The following is a 27,224-nucleotide window of genomic DNA, read 5'->3' as shown; positions in this document are numbered from 1 at the left end:
GCGGATAGAACACCAGCCCTGGCGTCAGGAGTATCTGGCTTCAAATCCAGTTTCAGACACTTAATAATTACCTAGCTGTGTGGCCTTGGGCAATCCACTTAACCCCGTTTGCCTTGCAAAAAAAAAGCAAACCTAAAAAAAAAAACAACCCTAAAAGAATTACTGTCTGCAAAAATATCTATCCACCTCAGTTCTACCCCTCCATATTCTATATATTTCACCAACTTCTCATCTATCTTTACTTCTGGAGCCCCACAGCTTTGTTAACAAACTCCCTTGCAGTATGTCTCCTTTTCTGATACAATTATCCATATCTTAACATTTATGGAAGCTAGATTTAAAATATAACACTACATTCCTGGCAACCCCTCTAAAACTTGGAGCTCTTTCTCTCATGTAGCTTCAAGATACTGAGGTTTATTCTTTGCTGCTTCCAGTCCATCACTTTGCCATCATCATTGTATTTTATCCTTTAGGCTAACTATGGGAATCATTAAATAAATCCATACAGATAATAGGGTAAGGAACAAGGAACAATATCTGAGACCACCAAGGGCCTTGATGGTGTGTTCTATCAAAATTGCCACAAAGGTCAATTATGAGTACAATAAACACTATCTAAAAGTTCAGGATAATGTTTTTGTTTAGATATTTTTCTGTCACCTCTGACTTCATGACTCGTTTTTGGGATTTTCTTTGCAAAGATATGCGTATATGTATACATATTGTACATATTTATTGGAAAGGTATAAGTTTTTAAGAATTTTGAAAAGATTAAGAACATTTTTATTTGGGCTCATGGGCAACAAAGTGACTAGTATTTAATAAACACTTCCTGTAATCCAGATACTGTGCTCAATTGCTGGGGATATGATTGTGAGCCAAAGAAAAGCAGTCCCTGCCACAAGAAGTTTACATTCTAATAAGGGGTGATGATGATATTTCCTTCTTCAGCTCATTTTACAGATGAGAAAACTGAGGCAAACAGGGTTAAGTGACTTGCCCAGAGTCACAAACTGATAAAGTGTCTGAGGCCAGACATGATCTCAGTTCTTCCTGAATCCAGGCCTGTCACTCCATCCACTTCATCACCAAGCTATTCAGTTTGCCTCTCCTCCCCTGGTCATTGGACCCTGGCCAATTGGTCCTTAGGTACCAGCTCTCAGCTGGCACCTCATGATGCAACTTCCTTCAGTCCTATGGCTTCCTTATTCTGGAATTTTCATTTTCTCCTGATGCCTTCTTATCCTGGATTATTCCTCCACCATGCTTGCCCCCTTTTCTGTTTGGTGAGTTCCTTCTGGAGCCTGTAATTTGGAGAGGGGCCCAACTTCTTGTCTCTACTTCTGACTTTATAGATTTTGTACCTTAACTTTTCTTAGCAAGTGGGATCTCCTTATCCTGCAACATTCTTCTCTTCCTCTAGGCTTTTCATTCTGAAAAATCCCTTTCCCATGTCATCCACCTTTTCCCAATCAGTGAGATTCTTCTGAGCTTCCATTTTTGATAGAGGCTCATGCTAACCAACCTTTATTTTCACTTCTGGCACTGTTGATTTTCCTAACTTCACTAACATTGCTCCCCTTTCAGTTCTTTTGTGCATTGTCATCCTCTTTTATGAGCAGTTAGGTGATGCAATGATAGAGCACCAATCCTGGAGACAGGATGATCTGAATACAAATCTGGCCTCAGACTTTTGACACTTAATAGCTGTGTGACCCTGGGCTCTGGACTCACATCCAGAGTCACCTCCAATGGTCCTTATTCATATTTGATCATTGGATTGAGATGGTTCTGGAGGAGAAAGTGAGTCTGGTGACTTAGCACAGCACCCCCTCACTCAAATCCAATTCATGTGCTTTTCGTGAGATCACTTCCCTGATGTGGTGGTCTTCAAGAATGAAGGACAAACATTATCATTATCATCATCATCATCATCATCATCATCATCATCATCCCCTATTAGAATGTAAGCTACAAGGATTGCTTTTCTTTGGTTTCACAATTTTATCCCTAGTAAATTAGCACAGTATCTGGAGCTCAAAAAGTCTTTATTAAATACTAGTTATTCTGCCTTAGAAAATATTGTCCATGGGGGTGGCTAGGTAGATAAAACACCGGCCCTGGAGTCAGGAGTACCTGGGTTCAAATCTGGCCTCAGACACTTAACAATTACCTAGCTGTGTGGTCTTGGGCTGGCCACTTAAACCCATTGCCTTGCAAAAACCTAAAAAAAGAATTTTGGAAAGATAAAGAGCATTTTTATCTGTGTTCATGGACATTTTTTTTAGGTTTAAGGCCACACAGCTAGGTAATTATTAAGTGTCTGAGGCCAGATTTTAACCCAGGTACTCCTGACTCCAGGCACAGTGCTTTATCCACTAAGCCACCTAGCAGCCCCATCTTTCCAAAATTCTTAAAAACTGATGCCTTGCCAATAAAGAGTGACTTAAGAAACAGATATTTTCCTCTATATAAGGAGGAGAAATGCAGACTCAACCCACACCATTGACAAAGACCCATCATCTAATCATTACATAGATTCTAGTGATTGTAGAGGCATGGGGAAAGTTGTTGAAGGAGCAGAAACTCTTTACACCCACAGAAATGTTTCCATTATCTGAAATCACCCATGGGAATCTTAGTAGTTTTCTTATTTTTTGCAATTTTTTTTTGATTCCTAAATCTGAACAGCTATTTTATATAATGCACATAACTTTTCTGAACATAGATGCATTACATTTTGTGATTTGCTTTTGTCATTAGTGACATGGAGGCAATGTCTTACACAACTATTCCACTAATAAGCCTATGCTGCTTAATGTTGGAGAATAAGTAGGAGATCCTAATCACCTATCCAACCCTTGGAACAAGCCCCATGAAGCTCAGGCACTTGGTCTACATTATAACAAATATTAAAAAAAGTACTTTGAAATCTTTAAATCATTCTGACAACATCAGTTATTTTCATTATTTTGTTAATCTCAAAAAGAGACCATTTTGTCTCTTACCTAAACTATTATGACCACTTTCTAGCTGATCTTCCTGCTTCTAGTCTCTTCTTTCTCTAATATATATTTATAAACCTAATTAAGACCAAAAAATTTCTTTCCCTCTCAGAAATCTTCAGTGACTCCTTTACCCTAAAGGATAAAATGTTAACCCTTTTGTTTGGCATTTATAATCCTTTGCAATCTGTCTCTCAACAGTTCATATGACTCCCCTTCATACACTCTACCTTTCAACCAAACTTATCCATTGTATTTTTGAAATTCACAATACAGACTGTCCTCTGTCCCTCAAATGATCTCCTTCCTCAACCTATCAATTAGAATTTTTTCCTTTAAGGCTCAGCCCCTGCTATCTGCTACATCATTTCCTGATTCTTTTTCCTTCATTAGTATTTTCTCCTTCCTAATTTCTTTATATTCATTTATTTAATGTCACATATAAAGATCCTTGAAACCAGGGACTGTTGTTTTTGTCTTCATATATCCTAAGAGAGCATCTTGCTTGTAGAAAGCATTTAATTTTCTTGTGTTGACTTACTATATGGGAATCCATGACAAAAAAAGAAAACAAGGCATAGTTGCAAATAAAACTTGTATTTGGGCAAAGGCTTCAAAGGTTTCAAAAAAAGATAGGTAGGATTTCATGGACAAACATTCTATAGGGAAATTCCTTCTGGGAGAGATTGGAAATTCTCAGAAACAAAATTTGAAAAATAAAGATAAATGGTTTTTATTAGGAGGAAAATAGAAAATTGTTAAAAGAAAATGCTGTAAAAAGGAGACTCATGAACAATCTATATTCGAAAGAAATGTCCTGAAGATGGAAGCAAGGGCAAATAACAGTATGAAGACAAATGTGTAGCATGAAAAAATGATGCCAAGCATACTAGAGCTGAGAATGAACTGACAATGATGAAGAATTCTAAAGACAACCTATTTTGGCGGGGAGAAAAAGAAGTATCAGAGAAGGATGTCTAAGATTTGCTCAAATTGTAAATAGGACAGGTGTAAAGGATGAATGAAAGAATTATCTCTTGTTTTCTTTTTTCTCTACAGGAGAACAGCATTGAGAGTGTAAAGGAAAAACAAAACCAAAAAAATGGTTCATAGGTGACTGAAATGCAGGATAAACAGATATTAAGAGAATTCCAAGATGAATAAAATAAATTTATCAGGTACAGACAAATTATATCTTAGTGAGAGATTTGGTGGATGTGATGGCTGAACCACTAAGTGATCTTTGAAACTTTTTGAAGAAGGGAAATGTCTCAAGGGATCAAAATATAGACTTAGAGAATCTCAGAGTTGTAAGAGGCCACTTAATCCAACCTCTATATGAACAATAGTATCTTCTATGAGATGTCCAACAAATGGTCATCTAACCTTTGTCTGAAGACCTCTAATGACAAGAAACTGCTACCTCCTGGAGCAACTATTTCCACTTTGAGATGGATATGATTCTTCTGAATTCTCTTTCAATCAAACTTCAATCCACCTTGCTGATACTTCTACTCTTGCTCTTAGTTCTGTTTCAAGTGATGAGTTGAACACATTTCATTCTTTTATATTATGGAAACCTTTCAGAAGCAGTGTGATATGGAGGAAAGCTATAAGATTTGGTGTCAAAGAACATGTGTTCAAACCTTGACTCTGTGACTTATACTATGTGACCACAAAAAAAATTGTTTAACTTCTGTAGCACTCAGCTTCCTCATCTTTAAAATGGGATATATATATATATATATATATATATGCATATATATATATATATATATATATATATATATATATATATGACTAGATCATCTGAAGTTTCTTTCAGCTATAAATCTATTGAACTCTAAAACACTCAGAAAACTCATACCTACTTTTCTTTTCCAGGTTAATCATCCCAAGTTCATATTGTTTTTTATCTTAAGTCCTTTTATCATTTTAGTCTTCATTCTTTGGATGATATCCAGTTTGTCAGTGTCCTTCCTAAAATGTGCTGCTCAGAACTGAACATCATATTCTAGACTGATTCTGACTAGGTTAAAGAGGGACTTATCACACCTATTTATTCCTAGAAGGGATACCTCTCTTCATGAAACCTATATGTTACAAAAGCTTTCTGGATGTCATTTTATGCTGTTGACTCATATGAAGTTTGAAATTCACCAAAACATCAGATCATGTTTGGACAAAAAGATATCTAGCTGTGTTTTTCCCATTTCATATTTGTATAGTTGATTTTATTATGTCAATCATTCAACTTTATATTTATCTTTTTTTTAGTTTCTTTTTGCAAGGAAATGGGGTTAAGTGGCTTGCCCAAGGCCACACAGCTAAGTAATTATTAAGTGTCTGAGGCCGGATTTGAACTCAGGTGTCTCCTGACTCCAGGGCTGGTGCTCTATCCACTGCACCACCTAGCCACCCCTTATATTTATCTTCAGTAAATTTTAGATTAGATTCAGTTAAATGAACTACTCTATCAAGATATTTCTAGAATCAGAATTTATCAGTTTATGTGTTTGCTATTCTTTCTAGATTTTTGGCCATTTTTCAGACTTGATAAAAATTTCACTTATGCTTCTGTGGAATTTTTTTGATTAAAATAAGAGTAACAATAGAGTGACAAGCAGAAATATCTGGGGTATTCCAGTGGAGACTTTTTTTAAGTTGATATTGAATATTATGACTCTGATTCAGGTCATTAAATTAATTTCAAATCCATCTAAATGTACTAGTGTCTAAATCATATTTCTTCAGCTTGTTAACAAGAACAGAGTGAGAAAAATGGCCAAATATTTTCTTAAAAGCAAGATTAACTCTATAACAATTCTTTGACCTCTCAAGATAATAAGCTTTCAAAAAAAAAAAGGAAACAACTTTACAGGGACATGGTCTGTTCTTGATGAAGCCAAACTATCCCCTTTGACATTACTGCTTCCTTTTTAAATGTTTACCTTTGTAATATTATAATCAAGAATTTTGAAAGTAATCAATTGAAGCTATACTATAAATTCCACTCTCTTCCTTTTTTTAAGACCTGAGTCAGCATAGCACAAGAGGATGAATTGAATTAACTGGATTCTTAACTTGGAATGAAAATACAGAAAAAAGGATTAGACCTGTTCTTCATGGCCAGAGAGTAGAACTCACAGAGAAATAGACTTAAGTTTATTGTAAGGAAAAGTTGTATAATGAAATTATCCTAAAACACAGTGAATTGCTAGTGGAGGAAGGAGATTTTCCCTTATTGAGCAAAATCTGTATTACTCATTTGTCATGCTTTGTAGAGACAATTCTCAATGATGAACTGGACTAGACAATGTGCCATATCTGTTTCCATTCTGCTATTCTGTGATGCTAATAAGTGATCTGCTTGAAGTCACACAGTGAGTTAGTGGCAGAGCCAGGATCAAATCTCCAATTTTGTGACTCTTATTCCATATGTTTGCAATTTTACTTTTATATAGAATGTACCATATTGTGACTAAATAGACAAAAAGGCAAAACATGGAAGCCATGGAAAGATTCTTGCCTTTTTTAAATTGGATAGGAAATTGGGAAACTGGGGATTGAATTTAAACTTTGCCACTAAATATTTGTGTAACTATAGGGCAGCTGGGTGGTGCAGTGGATGGAACACCATGCCTAGAGTCAGGAGACATGTCTTCCTAAATTCAGAATCTGGCCTCAGATAACTTATGAGCTATATGACCCTGGGAAAGTCATCTAATTCTGTTTGCCTAAGTTTTCCCATCTGTAAAATGAGCTGGAGAAGGAAATTGCAAACCAGTCCAGTAATTTTGCCAAGGAAATCCATAATGTGGTCACAAAGAGTTGAGCACACTGAAGAATGACTGAACAAGAACAAATTATGTGACATTAGACTAGGAGATATAAATTGTAGAGACATCCAGATGTTCAGGAAACCTGGGTCACTAACAATAACTACAGGATTGGGAGATAATTATTGACATATAGCTACCATTTCCAAGGGGTTTACATTAAAAATATGTAATCAGCATCCATCTATCTACTCTTAAGTGGCTCATTTCCAAGTTTCAGCCAGAGACTTCCTTCTCTTCATATATATCACATAAGTTATCTGAGGTCAGATTTTGAATTTAGGAAGGTAAGTCTTCCTGACTCCAGGCATGGTCCTCCATCCACTGCACCACCTAGCTGCCCTATAGTTACATAAATACTTAGTGGCAAAGTTTAAACTCAATCTCCAGTTTCCTTGATATAAACATCCTTGATATAATGTATTCATATGGATTCATGTGCCATCTTTATGTAAATGATTCTATAATATCTATATCCATTTTTAATTTCTCCCCTCAAATTCTTGTATTATCATCTGTTCATGGACCATCTACAATCTGTATATAGCCTCAACATCTCAAACTCATTATGTATAAAAGGGAGCTAATTATCTTTCCCTATCCACTAAATTTGGCCTTCCTCCAAACTTTACTGTTTCTGTTGAGGGTACCACTTCAATCTCAGTCATACAGGTCAGTCCATACACTCATTTTTTAACTTTCCACATCTTGCTTCCTAGATCTAATCAGATACTATTACCTTCAAAATCTCTTTTGCATTCATCCTCTTCTTTTCAATCATGGTTACCTATCTGCAATATAGGCCTTTATTACCTCTCATGTTGAAGACTGTAATAGTCTTCTAATTTGTCTCCCCTATTTTTAATTTCTAGGGATTGTCCAGATCCTACTTCATATAACTACTCTTACCTCATCCAAAATCATCCTGAAGGCCTAACCATATCACTCTGCTCAAAAATATGCATCTCCCTCCTGCCTCTGGGATAAAGCATGGACTCTTGCTCTGGCTCCATTGTGGCTCCAAACTACCCTTCCAGTCTCAGTTCATACAATACTCCTTCTTTTATGCACTCTGGTTACCAGTGCAACTGAACATGACATTCATTTCATTTCTTGCTTCTGAACAGATCTTTATCCATGTCCAGAATATACTTCCTCAATATTTATGTCTCTTGTAATTCTTATCTTGATGAAAGACTAACTCAAGTGTTAGATTCTCCATTCACCTTCCCAGATCTCCCATTCTTGATACTCTGTCTTTCTCAGATTACTTTATTTTATATTTATCTACATTTTATGTACTCTCAGCCTATTAGAATATAAACTCTTTGAGTTTAGGACTGTTAAATTTTGAGCTTAATTAATGATATAGCTATAAAAATATGAACTGATGACATATTCTAGCTCCAGGATAATTTTCCAGTCTTATTATATATTACTCTATGGTCTAGCCACACTGGTCTAACTTGCCATAGTAATCTAAGGTTAGCCCATAGTTGTACCTGGAACAATGCTCTGAAAACACCAGTGTTCAATAAATGTTTATTGAGTAGAATTTCCCTATTTCTATTTAGTTTTCCTTTCACTTTATCTTATTGAGTTATGAGTATAAATTTAAACATAAATTTAAATAATGGCAAACATTTTTTATAATTCCTTAAAATTCACAAAGCACTTTAAAATATTATTTCTTTAGATCCTCCCATTTCTTTGTAAATTAAATGCTATTATCTTTTAGATTGAGAAGCTGAGATTAAGACCAGTGGCTGACTTTCCCAAGAACCTATAGCTATTAAGTGCCAAATTTCAACTCCTGTTTTCCTCCCTCCAAGTTCAAAACTCTAACCACTATTCCAAGTTACCTTTTTTTCCCCCAACTGAGTTGCTCCCTGGCCATCTGGAAAGGTTTCTTTTCCTCGCTCTACCCTTCCCTTTCTAGTCTACTGCTACCTTATCTCACCCCACTACTGAATGACTCCAATGTTTTAGAGTCCTGAATTTTGGTGCAACTGTTTTAGAAACATAATTTATTATATTTATTTTTAATAGACCAACCATATTTATCAGAGGCTTCTAAAGCACAAAGCAGAGTCACCTAGGATTTAAAAGAGGAACAAACAAAAATGGTAGGAAAGAGGAAGAATAAAACCAGACATTTTATTCCCCTTTTTTTAATCATAAGCAAATCCACTATTTAAAGGAACTTCCAATTCAGCTTTTATAAAAACTACTGAAGTGACTTCCATCCCTCCATCTGGAATATCTTATTCCCCATTTCCATTCTCAAGATCTTATCCAAACTTTAAGATTCAGTTGAAATGTTATTCCTTCCATAAAGTTTTCTTTGGTTTCTTCCAATCAAAGGTGATCTTTCCCTCCCTTTCTCTGAACTCCTCCAATAGCTTGTTGCAATCTTCTCACACTCTATTTCCCTCCACATTCCAAAGACACAGGTCTCCTTTCCATTCCTTGACCAAGATGCTTCATAAACTAACTTTTCCCTGACTGCTGTCCCTACATGTCTTGAATGTTTGCCTTCTTATTTCTGCCTTCCTAGCTTTCCTTGTTTCCCAACTAAAGTTCTACATTTTACAAGGAACCTTTCCCTGTCCTCCTTAATGTTAATTTTTCCTTCTGAGCTTATCTTCCATAGACCCTTCATAAATCTCTGACTGTGCACATAGTTGCCATCATGCTGTCTTTCACATTAAAGGAGAGCTACTTGAGGGCAGGGATTGTTTTTGCCTTTGTCTTCTTTGTATTCCCACTCAGGGAAATAGCATTTAATAAATGTCTATTAACTATGAGACTAACTTCATATTCTCTGATACCAGCTATATCTTGCTATTGTATGAGAATTATTTCTGCATATATCCTATCTTTTTACTCAATAATAGGTTTCTCAAGGGACTATACCTTTTTTAATCTTTCCTCTATGCCACCCAGCATGGTACAACCTAGCACAAAGTAGGCACTTAATGTTTGTTAAATTAATTAATGTTTGAGTGAAAGAAGGGATGAGATGATGCTACTTTTCTGAAATAGGTAATAAATGAGATTACAATAAGTATGATTTTCTTGTTCTCTTACTGTTGAGGGCTTGTTTTTTTAATTCAGAATCCATTTTCTCTGCATTAAAATTTCTGATTGCTCATATGAAACTTTCTCCCAGAGATACAAGCTAAAATATGTTCTCTGAATCTCAATATCTTCATCTGTAAAATACAAATCATTGATATATTCTAGAACTAAAGAGATCTTAGAAATCAACAATTTCAACTCTACTATTGCCAGTTAATAAAATGAGAGAGGGAGATTAATTGATTTAACCAGAGTCACACAGATGGGAAGAAGCAGAGCCATGCCCCCTGACGCCAAATCCAGTGTTCTTTCCATTAGCCCACCCTGCTTCTCTCTTCTTTGTTTTACATTTTTTTATGATACTATGAGCTCTCTATGACATCCTAGCAGCAGCTAGAGAACAGATGTTTGCGAGAGAGGGAAATGGTGGAAATATGGTGGGTATAAAAGTCCCAGCCCTTCCTTGACATTAAAATAAAATACTAGAACAAAGGGTATTTAGGATAATCTTTTTGGGTGGTCCTCATCCCTAAGAGGATGTTACTTCACATATTTACATACAGAAATAATAGCAATAATAACACCACCATGTTATGTTTGTATAGCACTTTTAAAAGACATTTTCCATAAATTATCTCATCTTCACAGATCTCAATTACCAAGCTATAAGTATTTGCTATGCTCCTACCCATGTACCAAGCATTGTGATAGACCCTGACCATATAACAGACAAAAAAAATATTCTTTTGTCAAGGTTCTTATGTTTTATAGGGGGAAACAATGCACATACATGTATCTTTACATAAAGTAAATATAAGGAAATTTAGAGTGAGGGATGCATTAGCATTTGGGGAAGTAAGGAAAGGACTCATGTAAGAGGTGGCAATTGAGATAAGCTTTGAAGGAACCTAGAGACTCTAAGAGGTAGAGATGAAGAAGGGGTTTATCCAAGTCATGAGAAAGAGGTTATATAAACACACAGAGGGTAGACCACAGAGAAGAGAGCATTGAATAAAGCATGATGAGCCTGGGAATGTGACCTGGAGCAAAAACAAGCCATCAGTATATTTACCTATAGAATGTATAATTAACTAAGTCTAAAATTAAAGAGCAGAATTATATTTGGGAAACCATATTGAATTTCAATGATCCTTAGCTACTCCCCAACACAAACTCTGATCTTTGGAATGCATGTATTCTCTTGACAACACTGGAGGTATTATGGATTCTGAATGCTACTACATATTTTGCTGAAACAAAATTTCAGGTAGCCTAAAGAGGAACGGAAAAACCCATGGTAGGCACATATAGACTTTGGCATGTTTCTAAGAGGTTTATGGAATATTATATATGACCAGAAGAGATTTGGGCTATCATTTAGCAAGAGAATAAGATAATATAAAGGAAGTCCCAATGCTGTCATGGTAGTCAGGAAATATGAAAAATCCTTCATGAATGCCTCCAAGACATTGTGGATAAGCTATGGGGAAACTTGCTTAGCTAAAGTACAGACTAAGTAGGCATAAAAAAAATTATAATCTCCAGTGGATAGAATGACAATGTTGATAAAATTATGCATCAAGGAAAGGACTAAAACATCTTTATTTCAGCTACTTTAGTTCCTATTGCAGTGTAAAGGGAGCAGCATGAATATATATATATTTGTGGGAAGTCAAATCATGGTACTTTGAACTTCTTTGAAAATCTGTCATTTTTATACTAGGACAGAAGCAATTCATTCTATGCTGCTCACTGAATATTCTATAGCAGAGGTCAGTAAATTGTGGTCTATGGGTTACAGTCCCCTGGCTATTTGTGTATAAAACAGAAAATATAAAACCCATTCTGAGCTAATAGACCAGACCACAAACATGCAGTGGACCAAGATTTAGTTCAAGGACTGTAATTTGCAGACCCCAGGTATCAAATATATATTTTGTTTGTCATGTTTGCCAAAAAAGAAACTTCCTCCAAGGGGGAAAAAGCTTATGAGGAAAATGCTATCCTTTGGCATACTATTCTCATTTGAGAGAAACATGTCCATGTTTATTTAGCAGAAGCCAGTGCATTAGAGCATAAGGAAGTAATCAAAAGAGGTTCAGATTATACTAATCCCAATCATAAAATTACTGGTATTTTCTTTTTCTTTTATTTAGCATCAGAATAAGAGGATAGCCTGAAAATAGAAAAAAATAGTCTCAAGTTTGTGTACTGGTAAAGTCAGGAACAGATGGTTCAACATAGTGAATATGAGTAATAAACTGATGTTCTTGAAGTACTAAAAGAGCCAGAGGGAGGGTGGTCTTTGGGTCTCTTGGACAAATTGCTTCCTGATGATAGGGAAAGATAAGAACAATCTTTGGATGAGAAGTTAGAAGTTGTGATCTACTGGGGTAAAAGTTGTACCCCATGATGGTAAGATCACTAATCACAGGATCATAGGATTTCCTAAATATATCTCATTTCATGATTAATGGGGAAAGCGGAAGTAACAAGATTTATTAATCATGTACAATTTGTCAGGCATTCTGCTAAGTACTTTACAATTATTATATCAATTGATATCCACAAGCCTAAGAAGTAGTTCTTATCATCTCCATTTACAAATAAGGAAACTGAGGCAAACAGAGGTTTGGTGATTTGCTGGGGGTCCCATAATCAGCAAGTGCCTGAGGGTGGATTTGAACAACTTCAAGCAAGCCCTCACTGCTTCTAGGTAATCCTTATATACATGCCTTATCAACATACTATCCTACTCACCAAAAGGACTATACCAATTCTCTTTTTCCCATTCAAACTCTCTATGGTTTCCCCTTCACCCACCCAGTTTAGCATACTGCCTCATATTTTACAGAAAAAAAATTGAGAACATTTGCTAAGACCTCTCCTCCCCTTTTCCTCATGTTATATTACTCACATCTATTTCCACTATTTATTCATTTACCACTGTTTCAAATGATTAGGTGACTTTACTTCTTATGAAAGCTAACCTCTCTGCCTTCTCAAATACTTCAGTTCCACTGTATCTCCTTCAGCATATTGATCCTTTGTCATCCCCCTTATTTTCTACCTTTCATTCTTTCTATTTCTTTCTTTCTTTTGGAGAGGAAGAGGCAATTGGGGTTAAGTGACTTGCCCAGGGTAGCTGAGTCAAATTTGAACTCAAGTCCTCCTGTCTCCAGGGTCGGTATTCTAGCCACTGCATCACCTAATTGTCTTATCCACATTGTAGAAAGAGTAGAATCTTTCCCTACTGTCTACAAATATGCCTGTTTCCCTTATCCTCAATTTTGTCCTTCATTCAGTCTTAACATCTATTATTCTGTATTTCGTATGCCAATTGTGGTTAACCTCCTTGAAAAAAAGTCTTCTACAAGAAATTATTCCATTTTATCTCCTCACTCTTTTTGCCTCTTAAAATCCAGCTTCAAATTCTAAATCCACTGAAACTGCCATCTCCAAAATAATTAATGATCTCTTAATGACCAAATCCAAAAACCCTTTTTCAATCCTCATTCTCCTTGACCTCTCTTCAGCCTTTGACACTGTTTATCATCCTTTATTCCTTTTCTCTCTAGGTTTTTAGGATACCACTCTCTCCTGGTTCTACTCTATCTGACTAATGCCTCACAGTCTCTTTTTCTGGATCATGCAAATGATGATCTCATGTTTTCTTACCATAATTGTCCAAGAGAGTACTGTTCTAGTTGTTTTTTTCTACTTTGCTTTTTTGATCTCAATTTTTCCTAGAAATTTAATTATTGTGGAGTCTCTATTGGTGAAAGTCAAAATGTGGAAAACTTCAAGCAGTAATGGTAATGAATAATGTGGTTTTCCTGTCAAAAGTCTCTAGCAGTAAGTCTTAATAATAATATGAAGTTCTTATCACCAAAAGTGATGAATGCTGTAAATCAAGTTTAGTATAAGCCAAAAGAAAACACACTGACTGAGGCATGACCACAGTAACCAGTATAAGTTCACATGCCTGTAATTCTAGCCCAAATAACATTGATCTGATACCCAGGTATCTGAGACCCAAGCCCAGTGCTGAGCATAGTAAACCCAAAATATCAGCCAATTCACTCTAACATATTCCATAATTTTCTCCTCCTTTTGTCTGATTCCTATAATTACCATGAGTGGTCTTTGTGGGTTATTCAATATGTCATCTGACTGTCCTCCCCAGACAGCTCTGATGTGACTATTCCACTTCTATTATTAAACTATTTAAGTGAACTTCCCTATCCTTTTTTTTCAGTATCCCATAGGACCCCTTGTTTGGAGGAACCTTGAATATTCCACTGAAGTTGGACTTTTCAGGCAAGACAATCATCATCTCTCTGATGAAAATTCTCAAATCTTCCTACTTTATCTTAATCTCTCTGATGATCACAAATCTTGTATCTCCAAATGCCTTTCAGACAGCTCAAATTGGATGTCCAATAGAGATCTTAAACTCCACATGTCCAACTTTCTACTTAAATCCTCCCCACCTCCTACCTTCTCTTTTATTATAGAAGGTAGTCCTGTTCTCCTAGTCCCTGAAGTTCACAACCTAGGTGTCATCTTTGACTTCTTATTATCTCTCATTGCCCACATCTAATCTGTTGCCAAGGCTTATCAATTTTGCCTTTATATCTTTCTAATTATGTTTCCTTTTCTCTTCTGCCACTGCCACTACCTTATTTCAGGTACTTATCACTTCATGCCTGCACTATTGTAATAACCAGCTGCTGAGTCTTCCTCCTCAAGTCTCTTCCCTATTCTCTAATTCACCCTCCATATAGTTTTCGAAATGATTTTCCTAAAGTACAAGACCAGCTATTCTACCACCCTATCCCCCAACTCAATAAACTTTAGTGCTTCCCTCTTACCTCCAGGATCAAATAAAAATCCACCTTTCTGAATTCAAGACGCTTCATAAACCAGTCCCCTCCTACCTTGCCAGTCTTCTTACCATTTCCTCCTCACAAAGCATTCTTCAGTAGAGGAATACTAGCCTCCTTCCTGTTTCACACTCAAAACAATTCATCTCCCTGTTATGGGTATTTTCTTTGCCTTTTCCCAATGCCTCAAATATTCTCCCTCTTCAACTTCTTCTGATTTTCCTGTTTTTCTTTAAGTTCCAACTAAAATCCCATCTCTTAGAGGAAGCCTTTCCTAGCTCCATAATTCTAATACCTTACCTCTGTTAATTATGTTCTGCTTATTCTTTACATAACTTGTTGTACATATTTGATTTTTTTGTTGTTGTTTCATTATATTGTGAGTTCCTTGATAGCATGTACTGTCTTTTACCTCTTTATATCACACTGGCTCATCGGACTTAATAAATGTTTACTGATTGCCTTACATACCTCTCTTCCCAAAACTCTTTTAAAAATGCAATAACTACAGGAAAGGGTCATAATTTTTAACTAATGTTTGTAACTATTTATGAGATGACTTTTTCCTGAAGATAGGAAGCAAGCTACATGAAACAAAATGGTGGAAAGTGAGGACCACTAAGAGAGAAAAAGAATAGAAAGAGGGACCTTGGGCAACCAAGATAAATTTATAGATTTCTATAGTAAGGCTGAGCAACTAGAGTTCAATCTTTATTTTGTCACCTGAGATTTGTGTGACCTTAAGCTAATTACTTCACTTTGAATCATAGATTAAAAACTGAAAGGGAACTTAAAAGTGTAAATCCTGAATCTTGCTGATTATAAAATTAATGTCCAGAAAAGTTAAGCTATTAACCAAAGTCATATAGGTAATGAAGAAAAAAGAATTTATAATCAAGTTCTCTGACTTCAGAGTCATCTGAATAATTAATTGTAATAATAATTAATTGTTCAAGATTATGATAAGGTGTTGAAGGATCAAAAACATCCTTCCAAATCAAATAAATAGAAACAATTTGCAAAGGAAACTATTGATTTTTAAAGTTTACCAAAGGTGAGCAACATTTGGAACAGGCTGACATCTGAAGAGACACAAAAATGAAGAAGCTTAAAATGGTTCTGTAGAATGTGACAATGATTAGGAGCACAAATGGCATCATAAAAGATGGAATGAAAACCTTTGGCATTGTGATCAGAAACACAACATGCTACAATGAGTAGGGCATCAAATGCTAGTGACAGATGTGGGGGGAGGCCACACATCCTTAAGCATCTTGAAATGTCACCTGAAACTGATCAAAACAGTAAACCTTTCAGAGAAAAGTGGAAAGAAAAAAGTTCACAAACTCAACATAAAGTTCTAAAAAAAAGTTCAAGAAACTCAAAAGAAATCTTGTCCCAAAGAAGTAGGAAGATTTCATTACTCAGGAACCATCATTATATCATTATTGAATAAATGATGAATTTAAAACTGTTGTAAAATGAAAATGTAAAATAATCTTTGGTTTAAAAAAATCCCAGTATGTACCTGCTAGGAGCATTAAAAATAGACTTTTATGAGCCAAACCTCTACTAGAACTCAAATGACAATCATTATAATTTTAGCTAGTTGATTTTACAAGGTTGGTAGGATTTCAAGGTTCAACCACAAAACTAGAGACTAGGTAAGTGTAAGGAAAAACTTAATAATTAGGACTATTAGTCATTAATGTGAATTTGTTAAGTGTTTACTCTAGGTCAAATACTGTGCTAAGTTTTGGAGATACAAAGAAAAGCAAAAAAACTTGGTCCCTGGCCCATAGGAGCTGTCTCAAGTAGAAATGATTTCCTTGCCTTGAAAAACTTTAAAAATTAGATGTCTGGGGGCAGCTAGATGGCGCAGTGGATAGAGCACGGGCCCTGGAGTCAGGAGTAACTGAGTTTAAATCCAATGTCCGTCTGTTGGAAACATTACAAAGAAAAATACTGCTTTGGGTAAGGTTGAACTAAATAGTCCTGGAAGTCCCTTCCAAACTTGGAAATGTAGAACTTTAGCAAGAGTTTGGAAGTTTAGCAAAAACAAAGTCAGAAATTTAACAGTGAGATTCCCATAGTACTCATAAAATTGTATAAATAATTGGGTTTTTACATGAGGTGGTGGGTGTTTAAATGTTGCCTATGAAAATCCAGACTAGCACAGATTCTCCTGAAGTTGACATGATGGAGGTGAAAAAATTCTAACTAGAATTAGACTTAAGGGGGGGGAATCAGGATCAGGAGAATTTTTTTGATAACATCAAGATTATAGGTGGGGTTTTTGTAAAGTTGTGACCCAGAAAAGTTCATTTCTTCTTGCTGTTAACAAAAAAAAGTCCTTTTGAGGACATTTACTAGTTATTAATGAGTTTCAGTGGCCTTATCTGTGAAATTTAAATAATACTCCCTCTTCTTACCTTGTAAGGTTATTATGAGGAAAACACTCTGTCAACTATTAAATGTTATAGCACAAGGAATTGTAGTTGTGTTTGTAAGTGTTGTTTTTCCTTCTCTTTTGCAACTTTCAACTTAGTTTATTCTATCCAATTTGTTTTCTAGTCCTTCCTATACCTGTTTGGGCCAGGTGCGACTTAAATTTAATCTTACAATAAGCAGGAAGAAGTAGGTATAAAGATATTTATCTCTCTTTCTCTGTCTGTCTGCTTGTTCATCTATCCATCTCTCCATTAAACTATCTATCTATCTATACATCAATTTATCTAACTATTCTAAGGGACCTTTATTATTAATTCCCATAAATTTCAATAGATATCTATGTTCAGGCTTTCCAACAGCCTACATAAAATACTTGTTCAAAGGATTTGATTACATAGTATTTAGGCATTATTGATCCTGCCTAGATATTCCAGATGATAGGGTGTAAGATAAGTTTGGAGTCAGGAAGGTTTAGATTTATTTTAAGTCATTCACACTTACTAGCTGTGAAACCATGAGCAAATTGCTTGAATAGCTGTTTCCTGACCAGTAAAGTAATAATTTCATTTGCATAGTCCTTGAAAGTATAAAATGCTTTAAAAATGTAGGTTCAAATTACTCTTTCCATAGTCATGTGGAGAGCTCCACAAGCTGAGAGAGGTTAAATAATTTACCAAAGTCACACAGTTAGGAAGTGTATGAAGTGAGACTGAAGCCTGATCTTCTTGATTTAAAGACTACCACTCTTACACACTGTACCACTACCTGCCCTAAATGGGCATAACAATACCAGTCATATTTCAGTGAATTGTTGTGAAACTCAAATAAGATAAAGCATATAGTCTTCTCAACTTTAAAGAATCTTATACATTTTCATTATTGCTATTGTTAGTTATACTACTACTAATAGTACTTTTGTTATAAATATTAGTAATAGCAACAGTAGTACTGGTAGAGTAGTCACTGTCATGTAGGATAACAGTAGTTCATTTTCCTTCTTAAACAAAGCATTGGTCTTCTTGGAGTTTATTTTATAATAAGGGCTAGGTGAAGGAGTCACCAAGAATATACCCATACTGCCAAAATAGCTATCTTATCCTCACAAAGAAATGTCTACAATTATCAGTTAATGTATTTGGGTCTTCAAGAATTTCTTATGAGAATACAAATAACCTCATATAGATAATCTTGCAAGTTGTCACCAATTAATCTTGAGATGCATGAGATACAGAATAGGAGATAAAGGAAAAGAGAAGATTACCCTAGGTTAATCAAAGGAAATTTTGCTGAGGACTGGTCCTATGTTCTCATTTGTACTGTAGTACATGATATTATAGCCTCTCTAAGGATACCTAGACCATCCCACCTCCCTCCCCTTCTCCCCTAGCGTCAGTAAGCAGACAGTCTTGGTGGTATATCCTGGCCTTGGGGCATGGAGGGCTGGTTTCCAACCCCATGGCAGCCTAGGAAGAAGACCCTGTAAGGATGTACATCCAAATACCTGCATCTTCTTTTTCTTCCTCTGAATGCAGTTCCTTGTCAAGTGAGTTCTGATCTGTGGCTGCTGCTGCTTCGGCTATGGAGCTTTCTCGCTGCATTTCTTCTGAAGTAAAGGCCTGGCATTGGGGGGTTGAAGGATCACTCTGCGTTGCTTTAGTGCCACCATCAGCACTGCATGCTTTGGCTTCAGCATCTAAAACATCATGCCATTTAATCTGAATTAAATTATCAGAAGTACACACTTGGCCTTCAAATTCTACAACATTTCTATAGAACAAGAACCTGCTAATCAACTCAGCCACTCCTGGCTCAAGAGTTCTCCTGTCCCTTCTTAGTAATCAGTAATTCATCTTACTTACCTCAAGCCCCACTGCAAGCCTGCTATAACAAGGACTTACATTTTAGTGATGAGTCTCATGTCCTTTTTTTGTGGTGGTGGTGGTGGAGAAGAATTTGGAATTATGATTTTATTGACATAGGAAACTTTCACTGAGGAAACTTTACTTATATGTGGATAAGCAAATATTTTGCAACTTAACAGAATTAGAGATGCCTATGGCCCTGGATGGTTAAAGATGTGTCAGGGTCAATATGTTAATGGAGTGACTTAAAAAATTCTTCCTGACTTCAAGAATTCTAAAGCCAGAAACACTGCCCTTGCCATTTCACATGTTGGTGCTTACTGTATATTCGTTAAATGTTGAATTAGTCATCTCTACTCTCTATTCTCTAATCCTATAATGCCCCTTCACCACCCTCCCTCCACCTTTCCTCTGCCTATAAGACACTTCTTTCAGGTTTATCTTCTAGGGAAAAGATTCTTAACCTGTGAGGTTATATACACATATGTGTCTACCTATATGGATATTTATATTCTTGGATGTAATATAAATATAGATATATGTACATATAAATATACATGTGCATACACACATATAATGGAGCAGCTGGGTGGTGACTAGAACCCTGGGTCTGGCATCAGAAAGACTCATTTTCCTGAGTCCAAGTCTGGTTTCAAACCCTCATTAGTTATATGACCTTGATCCAGTCACGTATCCCTGTTTGTCTCAGTTTCCTCATTTGTAAGATGAGTTGGAGAAGGAAATGGAAAACCACAGCAGTACCTTTACCATGAAAATTCTAAATGGTCATGATGAGTTAGACACAATTGAGAAACAACTGAACTCTCTGTTTTTCTGTCTCTCTGTCATCATCACCATCATCCATCTATACTGGGGCAAGGAACCCTTAATTCAATATATCTAGTAGATTTTTGGGGGATGAATTAATTAAATGTTTGATCAAATGTAGCCCACAAATGATGTTATAAATATTCAAATAGTCCTTAGCAAAAAAAAGCTTCCCAATTCCTTATCTATATACACACATATAGATACACAAATACACACACATACATATCAATGTATACATTTGAACTCAGACCTTCCTCACACCAAGTGTTCTATCCACTCTGCTACTTGGCCTCCCAGTGCATTATACACATATGCATAAGTACACATCCACATACAAATACACACATAATTCACAGGTTATATTGCACATATATACACACTAGTCATACAAACATAAATATATACTATATGAATATATAATGCATTTGTCTAGGTAGAAATAAATATAGATATGCATACTAGAGTCAGGAATACTGGAGTTCAAATTTAGTGACATTTCCTAGCCATATGACTCTGAGAAAGTCACTTAATCCCTGTTTGCTTCAATTTCCTCATATATATAAAATGGGGATAATAACAGCATCTACCTCCCAGAATTATTGTGAAGGCCAAAGGAGATAATAATTACAAAGAGCATGATACAGTGGCTGATACATAATAAGTTCTATATAAATGTTATCTGTCATCATTGTTATATATTTATACATATTTTGATAAAGAATAATTGAATTTTCAATTTTATGTATTTTATTTTATGCATTTAAAAATGCAATTCCTTTTTTTTTTTTTTTTGGTTTTTGCAAGGCAAACGGGGTTAAGTGGCTTGCCCAAGGCCACACAGCTAGGCAATTATTAAGTATCTGAGACCAGATTTGAACCCAGGTACTCCTGACTCCAAGGCTGGTGCTTTATCCACTGCACCACCTAGCCACCCCAACTGTCTCCCTTTTAATCCTGCCATCGCTCCTAATTCTAAAAGGGATTCTCACCCTCAGTAAGAATTTCTCTCTCCATTTCCTAATCATGAGTGAGGACTCCTGGCTTAAGGAGAGCTCTAGGGAACTAGAAATCATGTTCCTGTTCTTTCCATTTCCTCAAAGATGAGACTTCTAAAAACAGATTACCTCCTACTTTAAAAAACAAACACTACCGGACTCCCCAGCAGAGGGCTTATTGGATCCAAAGAGCACAAGACTGAGGCCCCTATCCTTCTGAAGATACTTAGGGCTCCCAGAAGACTCAAAGGCAACATTAAATTATATCCCATGTGCTTAGCAGCCAAGATCATCAGTGCTGATCAAGGCTCCAATAAGCTCATGATGTAAGATTAATCACAGACACATGCTCACACTGGCTCTCCCACAGAACACGCAGGCTTTTTTTGTTTGTTTGTTTTTATAGTCCAAGCTCACTATTCTGACCTGGAGTCTCGTTCACTGAAAAGGTAGCATTCTTACAACAGGCCCTGCAGGACGACAGTTGCTAAGATACAGCCTGGGGATTGGGGGTGGAGCTCTTTTTCACAGATCCATCTCATTGTACAGTTGGACTGCTCATGATCCGGGTGCACGAGCAGCTGTTCCCATTGTTTATCTGATGCCTTTTCCCTCCCTGGCGCTACAGAATGGAATAGATTGGAGGGAGCCTATATTTTACACTGCATGGGGAGGTGGGGGTGGGAACCCACTGAGGCCAGCATTTCCATGAAGCAGAAACAGGATATTTGATCTGTCAAGGCCTAATTCTCAGGGGGGAGATACATCATCTGAGAACACTAGACATGGTATCATGAGAATATATATTTAAAATCTAATTATAAAATATTAAATTAGTAAGATCATTTAGGAAAATTTTAAAACCATCTTTATTAGAAGATGAAGAAAAGTCACCTCCATGGTTCTCTGAGAAGCCTATGACACTAAGAAATTCATAAGCTAATCTTGATGATCAGAGAAGGCCCCTTCTTGTCTGCAAACAGTTTTACAGGCAGAAAATGGTTCAGGGGAGGAGAGAGCAATAAAGAGGGGGAAACAGAAAAGGAAGACAATTTTTTTCCCCTCTCCTAATCTAAGTCTAGGTAAAAATCACCTAATCCAGTCAAGGTGTTTTCTACCTTTTCAGTCTCTAATGGGCTTTTGGAAAATCATCCCATACCTCTTATTTAATATGAAGTGAAATTAATATTAAAGTTTATTATGCATATGATAAATGAAATCAAATGAAGGGCCTAACTTTTCATTAAAGATAAATTGATCTGATACATAATATTTTCAGTATCATAAATTTTTTTCTGCATTCCATATATTTGTTCACTAACACTTTGGGAATGTTTTACTAGGATAACAGTTAACTACCAAATATTCACCATCGTCATTTGATATTTGTTTCTTATACCTTTCTAGGAGTAACGTAGCTGAGGTTGAGAAACTTTGATCTAATCTCTTAAATATCTACTAAGAAATTAAAAATAATAATAAATTTGCTCTATCTGGATTGTGGGTAGGGAAGATAAGAGTCACAAAATGCATCCAAAATAGTCCAACAAGATAAAAACATTCACAAGCCACTTTTCTCCAAACTCTATACTGGCAGAAATAGACACGATTCAGAAGGTGAACTGTTTTCTGTTAACTTCTCTCTTTCTACATTTTCTTCTTTGTCAATCTCATCTAGTGTTATAATTTCAGGTAGAAATTTTAGTTGAATGAATGTTCAATCTTCTAATCTTCAATTTCCAAATTCCTAGTAAATTCTTGCCATGTCCACTGGATGTTAAGTACTCCAACTTTTCTACAACAAATTCACTCTACCAGTCACCTCACCTCAAATCCTCACCATTAACTTTGATTCCTTTCCTGAGTCCTAATGAATTCAATGCTAAGTCTATTGCCACTAATAAGTTAGGACACTCATTATTTCCTGCCAGGACTAACATTAATGTTTTTTTCACCCCATTCTATCTCCCCTTTTCTTCTTTAACATGCTATCTTCCTAATGGACAACTCTGTTCTTCCCTGATCCAAAGTTTTTCCTGATCTAAACCACAGGTTCAAATTTTTTTTTCATATTATTTACTTCTCCAAATTATACCGCAACAAAATGAATCACTATTCCTTTGAGCAAAATTGTACTTGGAATGTCCTTCTCTTCCATATCTCTGTTTACTGAAATTCTACCATCTTAAGTCAAGTCATTCCTTCTATGAAACCTTCTGAGATTCCCTACTCAGAAATAATCTTTTTCTTCTTAATTCTCATAATATTTTACATATGCCTCTCCAGAAATTTAATGATAGGCCTTGAAATAGAGTTGCCTTTTCACTTGGTTTATCTTTCTTATTATATTATAAACTTATCAAGGGGAAGAATTCTCTCATTTTTCTCTGTAATTTTTCTTAGAGCTTAGCAATACAGTTAGCATTCAGTTAACAATTATTGAACATATACATAAATTGAGTTGCTAAGAGAAACTGGGGTCGGGGAGGGGACAGGGAGAAGAGTTCAATAACTCATTCCTTCATTCAAGAAAGATTATGTTTCCTACCATGTATGTGCCTCTAGAGAATTGGGTTAGGCACTAAGGCAGGGATTCTTAAATTTTTTTTTCCCTCTCATATATCCGTTTGACAATCTGGTAGACCTCTTCTCAGAATAAAGTTTTTAAATGCATAAATAAAACAGGATTGCAAAGCAGAACAATTATGTTGAAATATAGTTATCAAAATATTTTTAAAAAATAAATTCCCAGACCTTAGTTTAAGAACCTGAAATACTCAGTGGACCTAGAGAGAGATAAGGCACAATGCCTGCTTATTTGGAATTCACAGCCTAGTAGGAAAAATTATATACATGGATCATTCTGACTTACATGTTATATGATAAATTCATACAAGAAAAAGTGCTATGTGAGATCTGAGTGGGAAGGTCACTTCTGACCTGGGATCAAGAAAGGTGTTAAATATTTACCTCAGTTGTCTTAGAACGATCCTGTCATTTAATAACTGGCATAATTATTCCCCCTTTTTACCCTCTAAAAGATAAAGGAGCAAATTTAACTGAAAGGGATTAAAAGATGTTACAAGTCACTTCTAATCTAGTTTTAGGAAGGATTAACAGTGCTGTTGATGCTGTTGTTTTAAAGCAGCAGTTGATAAAAATACATATGTTAATAAAGGCACAGAATAATCCCTGGGGACGGGGGAATGAGAACCTCATTGAGCTAGAAGCAAATCACATGAAGCATATTATATTAGCCTTCAGTTGGCCATTACTCATGGCTTCTGTCTAGACACCAGTGCAGTCTTGTAAATCTCTTTGATAGTTTTATAGTTTACAGCCTCGAACCAGGGACCCTCCACATCCAAGGGTCTCTTTTGAAAGGACATTCTGCTCTGCATAGTTCTTGACTGAAGGAAGATTATTCACTGTTTATTTTTTACTAAAATGGCTTTAAGATGAAAAGACCTTTCTCTGCCCTCCAACCAGTTCTTAAAGATGGTACAATCATCTTGTTCTTTTTAAAATTTCCTTTTCCTTAGGGCTCTATCGCATCACTTCTCATGAGACAACAGCAACATCAACAATAACAACAACAGTGTTTACTGTTTGCAGAACACTTTTAAAAAATATTTCATCCTTTCTGTAACCTTGGGAGGTACATGCTATTATTATCTGGTTTTAACACGTGAGGAAACTAAAAAGTATCTGAGATCACATTTCAACTCAGGTCTTCCTGACTCCAAATCCAGCACTTGTCCACTGTGCCACCTAGCAGACCCTAGGCAAGGTAAAGATTGTATGCATTGCATATTATAAATGCACAGTTTATTCTTGTAAATGTACTGAATGGGAAAAATATATGCCATATATGCCAGGTAAATACAAAGATATGGTTAGGAGGATTAACTATCTTATCTAGGAGGCTTGAAGGAAGCTACATATACCATAAAATTTTACATGACCTATGTTGAGAAAAAAAAATGGCACCTGAAGACCCATAGAATAGGACAAGAAGAAGTGTGAATTAGAAATTAGGAGATGGAAGTCCTAGTCTTGGGTCTATCACTTATTTTCTGGTTGACTTTGGGTACTCCATGCAACCTTACTTAGCCTCAGTATTCTTAAGTATAAAATGGGAAGGTTGGAATGGATGAAAACCTAAAGTCCCTTCCAGTTCCGAAGTCCTGTGATTCTGTGTGATTACCAAATTTGTGGGCAGAAACAATGAAATCTCTTTTTTAACTACTATATTTGATCAGAAAGCAAAATACAATGCATTGCAATGAATTGGGGAAGATAAATATTAAAAAAATTAAAAAGCCCACTTAAGTAAAACAGAAAATCTTTATTATTTGAACTTGCAATCTCAAACAGAACCTCAAAGTGTCTATGGTATCAAGAAGTGCTATGAGGATTGAATGAGATAAGGCATGTAAAATTCCCTCTCCAGGCTGTACCACACTTCATTTCCATAGGATTTTCTCTCCCATTTTATAACTCTTCTTTCTGAAAGCTCACACCACTCCTGGACTGCTCACGTTGGAAGTACTCTTTGTCTCAGACTCTCTCATTCTGACTGGCTGGTTCTGTTCAGAGCCTCCAATTTAAGGAGTGAGCCAGCCTGCATCAAAAATGTCTCCATCTGCCTCTGACTCAACTCCCAAAGATTTTCCTTACCTTGCCCTAAGACCAATACCTTCTCTCCCTTCCTCCACCAGCTCCCTTTTATGTGTTTCCCATTAAAATGTAAGCTCCTTAAAGAATAGGACTGTTCTTCTTAATAAATGTTTATTGAGGACAATCCCACAGGATTAATGAAGAAGTGTACTATTCACCTCTAGAGAAAAACACTATTATTTTATGACAGACTGAAGCATGCTATTTTTAACTTTCACTCCTTTTTTATTTGAATTGTTTTGTTCAAAATGACTAATAGGGAAATTTTAAATGATTGCTTATGTATAACCTATATCTGATTGTTTACTGATGCAGGGAAGGAAAGGATTTTGGATTCAAAATTTAAACAAATAGTTTTAACATTTAATTGGGGTAAAGAAAGTTTATTAAAATTTTTTTATAAAGCAAAAAATAAATGCTTGTTGGCTGACATTTTGCAAATTTTATGTATAAATTTTATATTCCTACATGAGTTACAGCTTTGTTTTGTGTTTCCTATGAAGAAAAGTAAATTAAATATATAAAACAGATCTCAGAAAGAAACTTTAACCTTCCCATCCCAACTGATATCCCTTTAGGACAGGCCCTCATTGCCTATCAGGTAGGTGATTATTAGTCTCCTAATTGCTATCCCTACCTTTCAATATCTTCTCTCTTAATGCCACACCCATGATCAAAAATACTTTAGTGGTTCCCTATCATCTACAATCCAAAGCATAAATTTTTAAGCTTGTTCAAAGCTTACCACACACTGACTCCAGTTTAGTAGTCTAGTCATAATTTGAAGTTTTCCCTTTCAAAGACACACTAGATTTCAGCCCTTATATTTGTCTATTTGAAGAATTCTCTTTCTTCAAATTCCAGACAAGTATGATCTCCTTATAGTATCTCAGGTTTGGAAGGAAGCTTATAGAAGTTGTGAGGTTTGGTTTTTTTTGAGGAAGTTGAAGTTAAATGACTTGCCCAGGGTCACGTGTTCCTGTCATCAGAGTCAGTGACCTATTTACTGTACCACCTATTTGTCTTATCTTAGACATGTTTTAAGCCATACTGGAATAACAGTATCCTCTACATCTTTAACAAGAGGTTCATTTAGCCTTTCTAGAAGGCTTCCAGAAATAGGAAACTCATTACCTTCTAAGTCATTCTAATTTTTGGAAAACGACTTAGCTCATTTTTGTCACAACTTCCTTTGCAACCTTAAGAATCACTAGATTTTAAAGATCTGTGGTCAAATATGATCTTGGTGATCTTGGTCACATTATTTGCTATCTTATAATCTTAGTTTCTTTACCTATAAAGTGGTGGAAATTATATATTCTTTTTATATCTCAAAGATATGATGTGAGAAAAAAAGAAAATAATTGCTTTCAAGATGTTCTAGAATGATAAAAGTGCTACACAGATATTAGAAAGCATTATTATTGACAAAATGTTATAGAAATATAAAAGAAAAGGTAAGATGACAGTATTCCCAAGGTGGTAGAGAGTCTGGCTGGTCCTGTTATTCTAGTGTTTGTCATATGGGCCCTATTAGAATTCTCAAAACAAACTATTTTTCAAGGATGTGGGATTTGGCAGAACCCAAATT

The 27,224-nt window shown here is 35.7% G+C and overlaps 1 protein-coding gene across 4 annotated transcripts in view; it reads right to left on the bottom strand.

Annotated features, from left to right (window-relative positions):
• Window positions 1–27,224, bottom strand: part of PHACTR3 (phosphatase and actin regulator 3) — a 319,965-nt gene that overhangs the window by 107,192 nt on the left and 185,549 nt on the right. For all 4 annotated transcript variants that reach the window (XM_074210374.1, XM_074210373.1, XM_074210376.1 and 1 more), the window contains exon 4: window positions 18,767–18,958. In XM_074210374.1, the coding sequence (XP_074066475.1) occupies window positions 18,767–18,958 (192 nt within the window). The remainder of the gene's footprint in view (window positions 1–18,766; window positions 18,959–27,224) is intronic.

This window comes from Macrotis lagotis, chromosome 1, assembly GCF_037893015.1.
Source record: "Macrotis lagotis isolate mMagLag1 chromosome 1, bilby.v1.9.chrom.fasta, whole genome shotgun sequence".
Taxonomy (NCBI): Eukaryota; Metazoa; Chordata; class Mammalia; order Peramelemorphia; family Peramelidae; genus Macrotis; species Macrotis lagotis.
The sequence above is the reverse complement of the archived record's forward strand: the minus strand, read 5'-3'. Positions and strand labels throughout refer to the sequence as shown.